The 17,671-nt window shown below is 37.4% G+C and overlaps 1 protein-coding gene across 3 annotated transcripts in view; it reads right to left on the bottom strand.

The window, feature by feature from the left end:
• Window positions 1-17,671, bottom strand: part of LOC145694416 (suppressor of activated egl-4 protein 2) — a 58,435-nt gene that overhangs the window by 22,962 nt on the left and 17,802 nt on the right. For 2 of the 3 annotated variants that reach the window (XM_081770615.1, XM_081770614.1), the window contains exons 4-8: window positions 17,186-17,401; window positions 14,332-14,555; window positions 11,023-11,217; window positions 5,954-6,110; window positions 1,218-1,311 (exon numbers count right to left, since the gene is read on the bottom strand). In XM_081770615.1, the coding sequence (XP_081626741.1) occupies window positions 1,218-1,311; window positions 5,954-6,110; window positions 11,023-11,217; window positions 14,332-14,555; window positions 17,186-17,401 (886 nt within the window). The remainder of the gene's footprint in view (window positions 1-1,217; window positions 1,312-5,953; window positions 6,111-11,022; window positions 11,218-14,331; window positions 14,556-17,185; window positions 17,402-17,671) is intronic. The other variant, XM_081770616.1, reaches the window with a different exon arrangement.

Here is a 17,671-nt window from a genome sequence, read left to right as displayed (position 1 = left end):
CTTCTAACCGCACAACACAGAAAAAATGTCTCACATGAGCAAAGGAACACTGCCACTGGACTGTGGAAATGTGGAAAATGGTTGTCTGGATAGATGAGTCACGTTTCACATTGGTATATGCCGATGGACGGGTACGGGTGCGTCGCCTACCGCACGAGGCAATGGATCCATCGTGACAGCAGGGTACTGTGCATGCCAGTGGTGGTGGTATTCTTATCTGGGGCATGTTTACATTGAGTGAAATGGGTCCCCTAACAGTGTGACACGGGCCCTCACAGATGAATGCTACCGTGATTTTTGGATGACCATGTCCTGCTATTTGCTCGGCTGCAACATCAGGATAACGACCTCACCTTTCAGCAGGACAATGCGCCGGCGTACTGCTTTAGGATGGAAGAAGACTGGTTTGATGAGCACTCCTCTCATCTGGCAATACTTCCCTGGCCATCACGGTCACCAGACCGTAATTCCATCGAACACATCTGGGACGCCATGGAACGACGCTTTCGGACTGTGGACCCTCTTCTGACCAATCTGCGGGCTCTGTTGGATACTTTCCAGCGGATATAGATTGAGATACCACAATAACACGAAGGTGCCTCGTGGAGTCCATGCCGCGGCAGGTAGCCGCCGTTATCAGAGCGAAAGGTGGTGCCACACGGTATTAGGTATGTCTCATTCAACTGGTGATCAGTGTAAATACATTTGCTACGGTATGGAAAATGATTTAAAATTAAACAATGATGGTTCGGACGTATCAAGTTTAGTGTAAAATTAATGGATGTTCAGTGTAAATAACAGAATGAAGTGGAGCTTATAATGTTTGTACATTATGTTCAACTTAAGATAAAATGACAATTAAGAAACAAGTCTTACGGTCCTGCATTTTTTAGACTTTTGTTGAGAAGAAAACTCGCAGTACTGTCTAAATTAAATCCAACAACTTTTATTATTATTATTATTATTATTATTATTTTATGCAAACTAAAAATTGATTCTGTGTGAAGCAACTCTCATGAATTAACAGCGCTGATTTATTGCCAACCTACTTGGCAGCTAAAACCTAGTTTCCCCATCTTGAAATATGATTATTTTTGTTAACCTCCAGCCTAGTTTTTCGCGGTCTGCGACATCTACATCGAATGAATTACAAGCATAAAATAGAGACAACTCTGAATTAACTGATTCCATCTTTCAAACACGAATAACACTCTCACCTGAACTTTCTTCCTTAATTCTAATATCGAGACCAGAAGCAGGTGATGGGAGTGACGAAGGGTAATTCTCCGATGTTATCATTCTTCCTTTACCCTAAAGAAAGAAGGGTTTCAATTAGCAGTTTAATATACTACAATTGCTTTTAGAAGAGGTTGTCCAGAAAGTGCCAGACGTTTTGGCCTATCGCAGAAGTGGGTGGGGCTAGAGTCGCCACCTTGGTGCCAGAACGTTTCCACATTCAGTACACATCCAGCTGGGTAGCAAGAGAACTGTAACGCTCTTACTGTGCTTTCTGTGACGTGTTACAATGTGCGCTGCAACAGAAAATCTCACCTCTTGTAAAGTGCGTTCTGTGATTAAGCTTTTTGTTGGCCAAAAAAAACCACAAGCCAATTGAAATATAAATCGTCTCTTCATGATTACAGAATCTGCTGAACATTTTCCACAAATTTCACGGAGTTTGGTGCACAAAATTTTGATGTAAAAGCTTGATGATGTTACCACAAATTTTGTGCTAGGTGGATCCGAAAATCCTAACGGAACACCACAAAAAACAGAAAATGGCTGCATCACTGACTTTCCTCTAAGATTACGCAATAATAGGAACATGGTGATCGACCGTATCGTCACTGGGGACAAGACTTGGGTGAAGCATGTCAATCGGAGACGGCAGATCTCTAGTGCGATATTGAAAAACTTGTGCCACCATATCATAAGTGCCTTAATTTGCATAGCGATTATGTGGAAAAATAATTTAAGGGAGTACCTTTCAAATATATATAATGCAATTTGGTTTGTTAATTCTGTTACTTCATTATTATTATTATTATTATTTCAAAACGCCTGTTACTTTCTGGACAGCCTTCGTATTTATATCTAGCCTGTGCAAGAGAACTCACAAATTTGTATTCTAAATTACAATAAGTAACATTTTAGAATACTATTTAGGCCACAAATTCTGAAATATACCATCCCTACTGGTCTACTGGTTAGCGCGTACACCTTTGGTGTACGTAGTCCTGGGTTCAATTCCCGGTGCGAGAGCATTACGGTGATTCGGATTTAATCTTAAAATGTATTGTAGGTGCACGTCTCATATAGCTTCGCCACTGAAAAGGGACGCTAAACTTCAACCCACAAATTTTGAAGAACGAACTGTGGCGCTATTATAACAGAAATTTTTGTCTATAACCAGAGAGTGTAGAGCAATAAACAACGGCAAATGTTATGGTTATGGACTGCTGGCCAGGAGATCTATCCGGTTAGAGTCGAAAAGTGGTTTAACTAAAATAACATTTAGCAATTGTTTTCCTTATTTAATAACACTTTTAACTCGTCTGAAAAGTAATACTGAAATATGTAAACATACTTACGATTATTATTATTAATAAGAGAAATTCTTTATAATTAAAAATTAACGAAGATGTTTCTTTCTTCCTGCTGTTGAGTGAGAGCCACCCAGTTAACAACAAATGTTCACTTTAAGAAAACACGGAACACATGAGAGTACGATAAATGTTATATATTCAACTTTTGATCGATCGTGTCTTAATCCTTCTGCGTTAGAATATGACCAACCTTTTTTATGTGCATGACCAGCGCACGAATATATAAGTTATAGGGTCTTACTTAGCACGACAGGATGTACGTCATAAATATATTACAATAAATAAAAACTGAACATATAGTAAAAATATGGATACAATCAAATCATAACATAATTAGTGACGTATGAAGGAACTAAGTGAGTGATGATCGAACCAAAGACATTGACAAGCGCAACATATAATTGTGGAATAAACTAAAACTACAGAACAGAATTTAACATGATCAACTGTTATGATTCAACTTAACCTCTATCATGTTTTGATTACTTGCATTGAAATACCATTTTACCTTAGTAATAAAGGTAAAATATTTCATGACTGCCGCTCCCGACTAAATTTTCACAAATTCGTATCTTTTATGTGTCTCGTTAAATCTTCAGGATGGGAAAGAAATGTGAGGAGATAAAAGCAATTACCAAATTTAAGGTGAAAGACACACAGGATTACATTATGAAAGAATCTGCCGTATTATATACTTAGAAATCTTCGTATCTAGGTCCTTGCAGTGTAGTACAGAGTGATTACTTTGATACTAGACCCAAGAAAATGCAAATATCTTAAAGACGATTCATTAGATTTTAACCATTTATTTTGCACTGTTGCTCTCAAGCAACATCGCATTCTATTACGTTATCCGCACGAATTATAACTTCAGTGATCAATTAACTGGCATTATTGCTTTCATACAATATACATATACACGATTTGCAGGTCGCTTGTTTAGATATTTCTAATCTTCATCAACAGGGGACAGTCAAATTTCGTATTGTAGAAGCTTTATCTTCTACGTTCCGCGAAAGTTCTTTTTTTTATTTGTGGTTTCTTGCTCTGCAGGAAAATATTTCAAAGAAACTGCTGCTACTTACTGACAGTATTCTTATGATATTTTACTATAATAGGACAATGCTGCTCAGTAGCAACACATAAGACCTATTTTATGGCAATGTTGGTTTGAAATAAACGTCCTGTATTTTTTAACCAAAATACAAAAATACTTTAAAAATTACGAAATTACGATCAGAAAGACATGGTTCAACATAAAAGCAAACTAAATATTTTAATGGTAGTACTATTAATGTTTGCTAATTAAAGGGTTAAACATACACATATGACTACATAGCTTGTTCCATGAAAAGCATGTCGTTACTTGAGATGTTGGAAATATTCGCCACAACTGTCCAGGCAGAAATGAACGTGATGTCATGTTTGCGAAAGGGGACATATAGCTTCGACGCTGACGTCTCCATTAACCCCCTAGTCAATCATTCATGTTTGTGAAAGTGGGCTTCGAAACGTCTTCGCTATGCTGGTGCCTGCCTATCGCCTTAAAAATATGGCCAGTCACTATCAAAAGGAATCTCTTATCCACGATTTATGACCGATGAATACATGCCTCTCTGTTGTGTACACAGTTTTCCTTTATTATCGCACACGTACGACATAAAATTAGACGCCAGCTGTCCCGAAGACACTAAGATTTTTCACATTCTTTCCTGACGTTTCATATTTCTTTGTTGCAAATTTCGTAATCATATATTAATAACTCGCTGAAGTGTCAGCATCTGATTGGATCTAATACCGAAAGAATCGTCTTGACATAATGTATAGTATAAATCTCGTTGACAAACTCACAATTTGCCCCTATTTACTAACTGGGATGAATAGCAGGTGGAAACAACTGGTAAATTTATAGACAAGAAGAGACAAGAAGTTTACGAAATGATATTGGGTGATAATACCACAGCGTAAGGAAAAATAATACAGGACGGCTTCTAAGTTCGTAATATGACACATTCCTCCATAAAGAATTCTTCGCTTCTTTTACCTTCACTAACCATTGGAGCGATAAAAACAGAATTTGATGCGAATTCTGAAATACCAGCAATTTTGTTTAGAACATCGAGCAACTGAAAAACAATAAATGAGAAAAGGACACATGCAGGGCAAAATTGGCACTTTCATAGCACTATAAGTCCTAAAATAAATTTCGTTAAACGTTACATAAAATTTAATGTTATTGTCCTATGTAGCGGCTATTCACTTTTGTATAGCATAAAGCGTATTCGCTTACGAGTGACAGAACATTTAATGAAATGATAAAGCATTAAAGGCTGATCGGTGTGGTAAAAGAAAAACTAAATTCACAATAAAAAAAAAAAAAAAAATGCTTGACTGGACAGAGAATCGAAACTGGGTCTTCGGCTTCTGTATCGGAGTACTTATCACTACGCTAGTCAGCGGTATCAAGACTAAAATTGGGAGGTTGTTATTAGGTTAGCGTTGTGGCTAGCAACATGGGATAGTTCAAACATGAGACCTAGTAAGACAATCCATGGCTTTGGATTGATTATTTTAACAAAAGAAACACTGACCAAAGCTTAAAACACAGTTTATTTTAAATTATAATAACGGTTTCGGATATCTAACATATCCTTCTTCAGACAATATCGAAAATAAATGAAAATACAGACATATATATAGTCAGTGTTATGACAAAGTTTAAATTCTTTTAACAGACATATATATATAGTTATTATTGTACTTTTTTCCCCCTCCTATTTACTGAGGCCTTCAGCTAATCCCGTAAGTCTTCTTGTTCATCAGTTTATCTCTTCCTACCTTCTTTATCTAATCTGCTTCTTTCCACTTCCTTATTATCATTCTTTTCTCTATCTCCAATACTTCCGTCTTATCCCAATTAATTCCATGATTCGTCTCCTTAACATGGCATTGGTATCTTTCTTCCTCCTAACATCATCTTCATGTTGTTTTAATCTTTCTTTCACTTTCTTTCCTGTCTCTCCTATATATGACATATCGCAATCCTCACACCATACTCTGTAGATGATTCCTTCTTCCTCTTCGTTAGATATCCGAAACCGTTATTATAATTTAAATTTAAAATAAAGTGTGTTTTAAGCTTTGGTCAGTGTTTCTTTTGTTACGAGAGCTAGGTTGAATTCTCGGTCCTGTCGTATAATATTAGTTCTCTGAACTAATTCACACCTGTACGGAGGGGGGGGGGGGAGGAAAGAAAATCTTTACTTCCTCCATTTATCACATGGTATGAAATTATTTTATATATAGTTATGATAACTACCTGAACAAAACAAAAACAATGAATTTACCTGAAAAATATGAATTACCTCATGCCCTACAATTGAATTTGTTCTTTTATTAGGCCCATCGGTTCTCATTTCGTTCATATAGTCTCGAATCTTCTTCAACATGAACTCGGGAGCTTCGAAGCCTTTCAATTCACTTAACAAAAGATTAGGGCTATTCCTGAAAGCAAAAAATCAATTTTATAAACGACAGAGAAGCAACTTTCTTTTCTTTTTGTCTATAATCTACAGTTCTTTGAAGAATAGAAACATATTATCACCAGCGGCGAAGGGTGGCAAGAGGTCCTGAGGCCCGGCCTACCCATTTACTTTCAGAAATTATATTTTTTAATTCATTAATTTCTCTTGCACAGAATATAATTTATACAGTGAAACCTCTCTAAAGCGGACAGCCGTGGAGAATCAAAAATTGTCCGCTATAGAGAGGTGTCCGCCTTACAGAGGTTTCAATATTTTCTTACGTAAATTAATAAACAAGGTAATATGCAATAAGAAAAAAAATGTTTTTGCATGCATCACGCATTTATGAATATTACCAAAATGATACTGTACCTGCATTATCTTGCGTCATCCAATTCCCTATGTTCGAGGCAGAACATGGGAATAAGATGTTATAGTTCTCTGCACTTTACACGTATAGCTATTTACTACGTTTTCGGTTTGTTGCTTTAATTTGTGAGTTAATTGCAGTCCAGTAATGACTTTTTTTTTTTTAAGACAATATGCGTACCCGTGGTCAAAAATACCAAACTTGTCTTCTGCTTGGTTAGAGATTCCAGCGGGACAGTAGAATGATGTGTCATCCCAAACAGATGGCAACTGTCAATCACTTTTGTTTCTGAAACAGGTTGGGTGGGAGTGAAATGCAAGTAAAGGACATAAGGGTGTTGTGAAACAGAGACCCTTCCTCAGGGTTGCTGAACAGACAGTTGAGGAGGCAAAATGTTGTCACACCGACATGTTCTTTCTTGGTGACACAGTATGAATTACTAAAAGTGTATTTTTACTGTACTTTTCAACTTGTTTTTAGAATAAGTGTCCGTAATAGGAGGTAAATAATACCTATAAAAGACAAGAAAGACTGTCCGTGTCCGTACTAGAGAGTGTCCGCTTTACAGAGGTTTGCCAATATGTTTTTTCCTATTACGATATTTGGGGATTACAAAATATGTCCGTTACGGGAGGTGTCCGCTTTATAGAGGTGTCCGTTAGTAGAGGTTTCACTGTAATTTTCTACGTTGGAAATATTTTATTGTCTGATATAAAAGAGAACGCACAAATCCTTTGTTCCCTCATCACGCTAATACGGCTGAACCAATTTCTTTTATTTTTGGGGGGTTATTAGGATTTGGACCCTAGATGGTTTTTATCATATCACTTTAATTTTTAATTACCAGTGTCTTGAGATAATTGACCATTCAAGTGTCCATAACGTACAAATCCTTTGTTAGTTCATCATAGGTAAAAATAAACGTATTTATATGCAACCCGCATGACCGTGTCACTCGGCGGGTTAACATAAATGACAGGCGATATAATGTTAACATTTACTGCAATCTACTATGGTTTTTATCATATCACTTGAAAGCGAAAACTTCCGGGATGACCGCAGCGAAGCGGGGCGGGTTAACATAAATGACAGGCGATATAATGTTAAGATTTACTGCAATCTTCTATGGTTTTTATCATATCACTTGAAAGCGAAAAAGTAAAAATTATCTAAGTAACAAAGTTTATTGCGTTCCGGGGTGACCGCAGCGAAGCGGGGTGAACGCTGCTAGTTGTCTGATAAAGAAATCGTAGTTAGCACCACTGGTGTAAGGCCCTCCGAGCAGTGTGTCAGGGAACTCAGTAGAACCGAATAGAACTACCGCCAAGTTACTCAGAAAATCCCGCGAGAGAACGTGTTGGAAATACCCTGCGAAAGAGACCGGCCTCAGCACTTATCGACTATTGTTTGTATATGTGTATACAGCGTTTATTTCGATTCCTTCGACTGTCTTCGATTTCGATTGGATATGTCGAACAAATAAAGAACAAGAGCACATGCAGCTTCATTCCGTACCAACCTCGCTTAATTTTGCGGACCGCAACGAAACGCAAAAGTTGGAACAAGCAATTGTAAAGGTACTACACCTATTATCGCAAACTAATTCCCCTTCTTATGTTACATTGACGCGAACCCGTTCGAAATGAAACCCTTCATGTTCATTCGAATCGACAGGAATGTATGTTTTTGAAATATTGTGAGTGACATTTTTTCTTACATTTACAAAAGTGAACGAGAGAAAAGAGCCAGAGTGATTGGAGAATATGAACTTAATATAAATGCTATTAAATATCAACAAAGAAAATTGAGCTATTGAAAGAACATGCTTTCCAACTTCCCTACTCGACCTCTACAGCGAATTAACATCAACTATGAGTCACATATGTTAATTTTTTTGATGCAAATTGAGATAATGATTCAATAAATGCTACCAGTGGTCTACAATAACATCGAAATCCCTGTGAAATTGTCTTCTTGTTGTGTTTCTTCAGTAAAATATTTATGTCTATCGAAACTCTGTATCTTATTTTGCAAAAGAAAATGAACTTTTCATGCCACATTGTGCTGCAAAAAGAAGTCATGCAAACATTCTCTGGATTCAGAAGAGACTGTCTCAATAGTGAAGATATTAGTTCATTGCAGTTCGGCGGTATGGAAAAGCAAAGCTTAAAAGCACTCTCCTTACGAAATTTTGGATACACTTGCAGTTCAACTGGAAACGAGTTTTCGTGATTTATTCTCTTTGGAATTTGTAGAACTACTTGATTGTGAACAAGTTTCAGAATTACAAGTGATTTTCTTGGGAAGAATCTAGATAGTCTCCTTAACTGTATCCTGTTTTGGATGATAATCAACTGTGGAATGAACTGACAGTCATCTACTACGATGAAAATAAATAGCTTAGACTCATTAATGTACTTCAATACATCATATTAACGACCTGCAAGAAGTGTACACAGAACGTCTTTGCTTGTTACACGTGCACTTAAGTATTCCAGTTATTACATGGCCATGCGAGAGAAGCATAGGTGCCTTAAAGAAAATCAAAAGATTTCGGAGGAATAGAATGAATAACGACAGACGTAGTGCGTTAACTTCGATCGCTATAGAAATGAACTATTCAGGATATTAGCTCTCGGATACGGCCTTTAAGAAGAAAGTAATAGAGAAATTTGCTGAGAAGAAAAATTGACATTTGGAATCAATTTGCAAAATGATATAAGTAATCCAAGTGATACTATTATTATAACATTGAGCCGATTCTGTTGAAACTATCATCCTTCGCCACTGATTATCACACACAGGCACACACACAAAAATGCACTTAATCATCACACAAATGCACTGTAGAGCACAGGTCCCATTAACCTTAAGTACATTATAATAACATATACTTTTTCTTTGCATTTCAAATCCCATGAAATAAACAATGATACGTTCTCTTACGCTATTGCACAACGCCTGTACTTTATAATAACGTATCTTTTTGTTTGTATTTCAGATCCTATAAGTAAACAATGGCTATACGTCCACATACTTTATTGAACGCGTTATTACGAGTATGAGTGCATGAGTTAAATCAACCAAGACAGTGGGTAGTGATTTTGTGACGCTATTTCAACGGGATTCCTCTCAGAAACAAATCCTTTTGAAATAGGAACATAAACTCTTCTTCACAGATGATGTCAAGATTAAGATGAGAAATGACAGATTTTCCACCAGAGGAGAAACATGCGATTTGTACAGAGCCCGAGGAATAATCGCTAACAAAATAGAAGCTTAAAGGATATCCGGAATTGGGTACACCCCTATCGAGAATGCAGAAGCATAAGAAGACTTACACAAGCATGCGCATCGCCCTATTTCCGCTCAAGAATTGCCCGATAAGACATAGACCGGAGGAAGGAGAAATGTGACGTTCTTCTTGAGGGGTTCGACATAATACCAAAGCAGGATAAATGCATTTTTCTTTTTCAGATGAATGTGAGCTCTACCGGAGTTCTCGCCACGGATTGGTTCTTATGGGCAGCCATGGACAGCAGACGCTTATTTGGGGTATTCTTTCTTTGACGGTGTTGTGAATTAACACCAGTACCTGGACATGTTGGTTTCAGCAAGATGCGGCACCTGCCCATTATGCCATTACAGTATGTGAACATCTTCATGAGGTGTTTTCTAGTGGATTTTCTGCTGGATTGGTCGTGGGTAACCTGTGCTGCAGCGCCACTTGCCTGGCCACATGAAGCCCAGATCTCGCCGTATGTAATTATGAACTGTGGGGATTCACAAAGGGCTTTGGCGACATGGATCGTGACGGAAATAGGTAAGGAGTGTTGTGTATATATATTAAGGTAAAAGTATTATTATGGATTTAGTTGAAAGTAGGTGGCGCCACCTTATACTAATATTTTGACTTTGAGTATTTCTTTTAGCAGAGCATGCACTAATTGAGTAGGTCCATTAGTACTTACAGATTGACTTCAGGAGGGCTGAGTAAAAATACACTGTGGACGTATGGCTTAAAAACTAGTGCAAGGTGGCCACTACAAAGCACGAAAGCTGCCTAACCGAGTCAGAGCAGGAGCGCACCAGGGGGCCCGAGCGGTAGCGAGGGGGTGCGTCCGTCGGGAGCAGGTGCTAGTAACGGAGGGTATACCATAAACGAGTATAGTGGAAGACCACAGTTACACATACAATACTTTCACTATCACTCAAAATTCATTTCAATATGCTGTGCACTGACAATAATTACTTATATTCACACTTCCATTCCTTCGCGAAAAATTTTTCACATCGTATTTTACCTATAAATTTTATATTTGTTAGAACCGTCTTCTTGAGTGAACCCTCGCATGCACTCAACAAAAGGAAGATCTTTTATGTGCACCTGTCAACTAAACCACCAGACATTTCTGTGTTTTTACTAACTAAATTACATTAATGGATGCAAAATCTTGTTGGTGACTGCACATTACACACTAAAGTATGTTGTAGAAGATAATATTTAGCTTAAATTACTAACCTGTACTCATCCGCTTCCGCTAGTTCTTTTATATCTTCCACGATCATAATGTACGCTTTTCCACTTGCAGGGGGCAATAGATTGTGTCTAAAAAGCCACTCTTTATCTTCCTGATCACCGGAATATTTCAGTATCTCCGGATGTTTGATGTATAATCGCCCTCGAGTTTGGCCAAAACCTAATACTTTATTTGCCCTATCGGAAAAGAAAAATAACTATCAGTGATAAATCTATTCTACTATTCGAGAATTACTTTCACTTTATAAACAAATAAGAACTATGTACAATATTCGTCAAGTAACAAAACACAATACTCACCGTTTGTTTGTCCTAAGTATTAAGGTAGTAGGTTTAGGGTTCATGCGTAACTTGTCAACAGATATTTCAGCAAAGTACATAGCAGCGTAAAAACATACTCAATCATAAGCGTAAAAACTCATTAAAACGAAGAATAATAATTACAGATAGAACGCATCCTATGTCTTTGTAGTTTTCTGCTATCATACCGCTTGGAAAAAATGAAATGAAGTCTTTTGAGTTTTACGTCTCACTGTTATGCTGGCTAGGCTAAAGGAGATGGTGATGATGAGAAATGAATGAAATTGTGGAATGAAGTATGTGGGAGGAAACGAGAGAATCCCGAGAAATACCCAGGCACACGGTGTTTGTCCACCACAAAGTCCACATGGCGCGAGCTGGGATCGAACCAGGGACCTAAAGCACCAGAAGTGAACGCTCTACCACGAGCCACCGCGCTCCCTTCCCCAAATGGAATCAGAGTTACTAACAAGGTTAGCATGCCTCGTACATCTTGCCAATACTTTCAGAATTGGAATGTCAATTGTGTGTACATTTAAATGTGGATTCTTTGTTCTTAAGTAAAACGGTTCGTCATCTTTTCAATATTACTATTGAATTTACCTCAAACATCAGTCTCCTTTATGTTATGAGATTTATTATATTTTAAATGTTATGAAAGCTCCGAGATCTGTTTCTCACTTTTTAGTCTCTCAATCGCTTCTAAATTCTTAGTAGCGACATTTCTTTCTATGGTACATACATCTGAAAATGAACAAGGAATCTGGTCTAATCCACTACTTTGTAATCTGTCTGTAAAATAAATAAGTATATCCGGTTTATTGCTCGTATCAGATGTACACAGGTACAACAAAAGAAATATTGCTATTAGAATTAAGAAGCATTTGAAAGACCTAAACAATAAGTAACCAACCCAGAGACTTCTAAAGCACTAAAAGTATTGTAAAGCTCATGATACAAAGAAGAATAATGTCTCATGTAAATCCAATAGTAATGATAAAAGCGCGGTAAAGCATTTTTCTCACACGAACAAAGAGTTTGCATCTAAACTTAGACAGATGTACAAGTGAATTCCAATTATGGAAAAAGAAAATAAAAGCTTTGTCTACATACTTTTCGTTTATTTGTATAATTTCTCCTTGTACAGGGTGTTTCAAAACAACACCGACAACGTTTCGGCGGTGATTCCTGAGACAAGATAAGACAAAATGTATAGACCAACCTGAGTGCACAAATGCTTCCTTTCTGACATCTTTTGAGTTTTACGTCCCATGGTTATGCCGGTTAGGCTAAAGGAGACGGTGATGATGAGTAATGAATGAAATGGTGGAATGAAGAAAGTGGGAGGAAACGGGAGAACCCCGAGAAAACCCACGCACACGGTGTTTGTCCACCACAAAGTTCACTTGGCGGGGGCTGGGATGCTTCCTTTCTGAGTTTTAGGCTGTCGAAAACATGAAAAAATGAACTTTAAAGGACCATAGCTTCAAAACTATGGGATCTATTGTAGTCGGGTCAAGACTTTACTTAGAAACTAGTATGTGCCCTATCCAAATATCTAAATGTCTGAATCCTGCGGTATTTCCGCAACAATTTCTATAGAGGTAGTTAGTGAGTGCTTCAAATAAAGGAGTAGCCAAACATTTAAAGTTCATTTTTTCATGTCTTCGGTAGCCTACAACTCCTAAAAGGAAGCATTTGTACATCCAAGTTAGACTATATTTTTTGTCTTATCTTAGTGTTAGGAATCACCTCCCAAACGTTGTCGGTGTTGTTTTGAAACACTCTGTATCAAAATAGAGATATTGAACCACATGCTTGCCTAGTTTATCTTCATCCATGTATTTAACAGATATTTCTTTTTCGTATGAGCTGCAAAATCCTTAGATGCTTTCTTACAAAATATTTTCTTACTGACCTATATACTGTATAAAAAAATATTAATCGTCACTAACTCAAATATAGCTATTCTCACTTTATGCCACCATGAGTCATAGTAGCCAGCTCCTGTGATTCTACGAGGCGTGTTCGGAAAGTAAATACTGTTTAAAAAATACTAAAACAGGTTTGTTCAAGCCAAATTTATTTTTACATGAAAGAGCACTTAAACTATTTTTCGACATAGTTTCCACCAATGTTCACGTCAGTACGTGTGAGCAACTTGCCCAAACTTTTCTCAAAGAAACATCCCGCCAGTGTCCGACAAGTACGCACAGTTTCGTTTGAACACCATCGCAGCGCTAGTTTCACTGGTTCCATTGACTCCCCACTGATGCCAGTACGGTTGAGTTGTGGTTATCTTATGTGGAGTGGGAAAAAAAAAAAAGCTGTGGAGTTATGGTTTTCTTCTGCGGCGGGATGTTTCTTTGACGAAGGTTTGGACAAATTGGTCACCCACTATGATAAGTGTTCGAATACTGATGGAAACTTATGAAAAAATATAGTTAAAGATGTGCTTTTTCATGTAAAAGTTAAAAAAAAAAAAGTTCTTACTTTTCGGACATGCCTCGTATTTACTGCTGATCTGAAAAATAAAAATACTAAAGACAAATTGTTTCAATTGTAAAGAAATTTGTGTTTATTACATTTTTGATCACAATTTAAGCATATTTATTGGCGTTTCTTAGATTTACAATATGGTTCCAGCTTTTATTTACCGATTCCTAATCCAGATTCAATTCAGGCATCTTTGTCTTAATATAAATGCGATTCATAGGTTGCGTTCTCTATTTGCGATGACGATTTGTGGATTATTTTTTACCTTTCAATGGTGCGCTTAGAGGCCTAACCAATAAGTGTGATTATGACCAAACTTATAAACAGGTAGGTATAACAAAAAGAAATGTTACTACAACACTTGAGGAACACATAAGAGACTCAAAGGACCGAGATCTAGCAATGTCAGGTCTATCTAAATTAGAACCCTTAAGAAATTATGATTTCTAAGTAACATTCTCAGTGAACAATCACATTACACTATAAAGACATTACCTAGCTCCCATGATGAACAGCGTCTCCTTCGTAATACGGACAGGATCCCACTTGGGTCCTTCCCTTCGTATATTATCCAATTTTGCATCAGCTTTAGTTACTTTCACTGGTGTTGACCTTCCTGAACTGAAATATCCTGCACGAGGTTTACTTCGTTTCCTTCCAGTTGTCTGACTCGCTTCAGAATCAGTATCTGATTCCTTTCGTTTTCTGAATAATGGACTCTGGAATTAAAATTAAATTTAAAAAAATAACTTAAAATTTCTAGATAGAGTGTACTAATTACAATAACAAACTATTATATGAAGGGTAAGGGGAAAAAGAGAAGGAATGTCACAAAATTGCATTTTCGACAAAACTGCGATTTAATATTGAAAACCGCGTAAGAAGAATAGGGTTAGTTACATCTTTTGCCCCTTTTTACATGGACATTTTTACATCTACGTATGCATGGCATATACAGTCAAATAGTACCAAGAGTCACCAACAGATAGGACAAAGCACCCAAAAAAGCACATACATAGACATTCCTTACCCTTCATATACGCATTCTGTCATGAAAGTGCCGGGAATTGGTGAATAAAATACAAAATATGCATTATTCATTCAAATTTATTGTATTGCCTTCAAAGTAGGCCCTTCCGAAATAGTACACTTATGCCAATGAATAATCCGGAATCGACTTCAGTACTCGCCGCGAATTCTCTTGGATGTCTTCTATCGACTGAAAACAGGTGCCTCGAAGTGGTAATTTGAGTTTTGCAAAAAGAAAAAAGTCGGCCGGAGCCAGATCAGGGCAATACGCTGGTTGTTCGAGAAGATTTGTTGAGTTTTTGACCAGAAATTCGATCACAATGAGAGCCTTGTAAGATGGTGCGTCGGCACTAGTTGTGCGGTAATACGTTTCATGCCCAAACAATCGTTTAAAATGGTACGAATTGATTCGTGAGACACACAAATTTTAGCGGCTCTCTCTCTCAGACTTAAACGACGATTTTCAGTCACCATTTCCTTTACTTTAGCGATGTTAAGTTCAGTTGAAGACGCTGATGATCGATCAGAGAGAGAGGCAAATCATCCACCACTTCTCGGCCGCTTTTGAATGCACTGTACCACTGATACGCACGTGTTTTTGATAAAGTCGGCTTACCGTAAGCCTTATGTAACATTTTCAGCGCTTTGGCACACGTAATTCCATTTGCAATGCAAAATTTCAGACAGATTCTTTATTCGATAGTTTTATCCATTGTAAAAATTGCCCACACACACTTGCGATGAACTGACAAATGGAGCACTGTAAACAAACTAACTGACAGACGGCGCTCAAACTCCGCGTGAGCATAGAGGGCAGTTGTGCTAACGTAGCGACAAGAAGAATTTTGACGCTCCCTTTCATTGGACTTTGTAAATGTACAATTCCCGGTACTTTCTTGACAGAATGTACCTAATTTGGTTTTTGTTTCCGTTGCATCCAATACTTGCTCAGGCTACATTAAACTTAATATGTTGGTAACTGGTAGGTAGCTGTAGGTAACTTGGTGTATTGATCGTAAACTTGGCTATAGAAGAACTGGCATATTAAAAATTAAATTGTTTTCTCCATTCGTTAATATAATGATAATACAACCGTCATAGGTGTTCTGAATGCGGATAGTGAATTGTCCAATCACAATAGGAAGTTTGACCATGTGGTCTGAGTGAAAGAACACAACTTCAGGAGCAAGAGAATGTATGACTGGAGTGTTGGACTGTATGGTTCGGATACTCGGATGTTACGGAAGTTAGAAAAGAAATATTTAGAGCTCCGAAATGTTGAAGATGTTGGAGATGAAGATGTTTTGAAACGGTTAGGAGAAAAGAGGACGCTTTTAGACAGCATAATTCTTAGGAAGGCCAGTTGGATTGGACATATCTTGCGAAGAAATTGTCTTCTTCACACCGTCACAGACGGAAAGCGAGGAGTAGGAAGAACACAACTTATTGATGATTTGAAAAATAGAAGAAAATATCGGGAGTTAAAAGAGGAAGCTGAAGATAGAGAAATGTGGAAGAAACATTTCCTGGCCCAAATCTTAAAACCCAATTAGTCCCAGGATTTGCCAACAGCCATAATACTTAATAATAATAGGAATTCAAATGGATTACGCACTAGAAGTTTCAATTTCGTCCGGTAGATTACAATTGCAGGAGGGAGTTTACTGCCATCTAACGGCGAGATGTGTAACCTTTACTATTTTATATTTCAATAGTAGAAAATGATATACGGATAGCTACAGGTAAAGTCACCGTTACCCGTGAAGATGTTAACGGACTGAATCCATTAACGAACTCAGCCGAGATAATTGCAGCAGAAAAGCTGCATATCCTTTTAACATAGGCAACCGGCAATGCTTTACTGCTATTCGGGTTGCATAGAACCCAGGAAATGTTAGATTTTAAACGATATGGATAGCCACATTAAAAGTTACCGTTACCAGTGAAGCTGTTAACGGACTGACTCCATTAATGAACTCTGTCGACATAATTGCAGTAAGAAAAGCTGCATATCCTTTTATCATGGGCAACCTGCAATGCTTTGCTGGTACTTGGGTTGCATACAAGCTAGGGAATACTATAGAATTTAAATGGGATATGGATCATCGTCAAGATGTTAACGGGATGAATCCAATATCGAACTAGGCCGAGATAGTCACTCTATCTACCTGTTGCCAAAATAAAATTTAAAAATTAGCTTCTGTTTAAGAGTTATCGTGAGAAATAATGGGACGTATTAACACTATGTCATTAAAAGCCAAACTTCCGTGATCCTAATAAATGATAGACGATAAAAATAACAAAATAAAAAGCAGCTTACACAAGTAAGTGGCCTTCCGAATCTCCCTTCACCGATGCTACCAGTTTCTGAGTCACTATGTTCGTTGAGTGGGGAGCTTCCCCTGGAATGTGAACTGGAATACATCTGCTTAGCATCCTCCAAAATCTGTCGACATACATCTTTTATATGCTCTTCTGAAACAGAGTTTGAGCCAAGGTTGGAGCGGATATTTTCCACAGCGGGTTGAAAGAATTTCTGAAACAAATGAACAACAACAAATGTCACAAACTTTTGTTAGGTTAGTTCCCTGCCCTCCTCACTACTGTTGTTCAGTGTAAATAGATTTGTTTCATAATTGATTGATAGAGTTTATGGAATACATGTTTCAGTAAACTCAAGTGTTCACCTATTTGTATCCCTTAATGCAGAATCAACTTTCTAACATTTCACTTATACACGAGTAACCTTTAAGAGCCTAACATATTAAAAATAATACAAAATTTACCATTTTTCATTTGCTTGTTT

This window comes from Thermobia domestica, chromosome 9 (genome assembly GCF_964235325.1).
Source record: "Thermobia domestica chromosome 9, izTheDome1.hap1.1, whole genome shotgun sequence".
NCBI classification, from domain to species: Eukaryota; Metazoa; Arthropoda; class Insecta; order Zygentoma; family Lepismatidae; genus Thermobia; species Thermobia domestica.
This window is presented reverse-complemented; position numbering and strand designations above follow the sequence as displayed.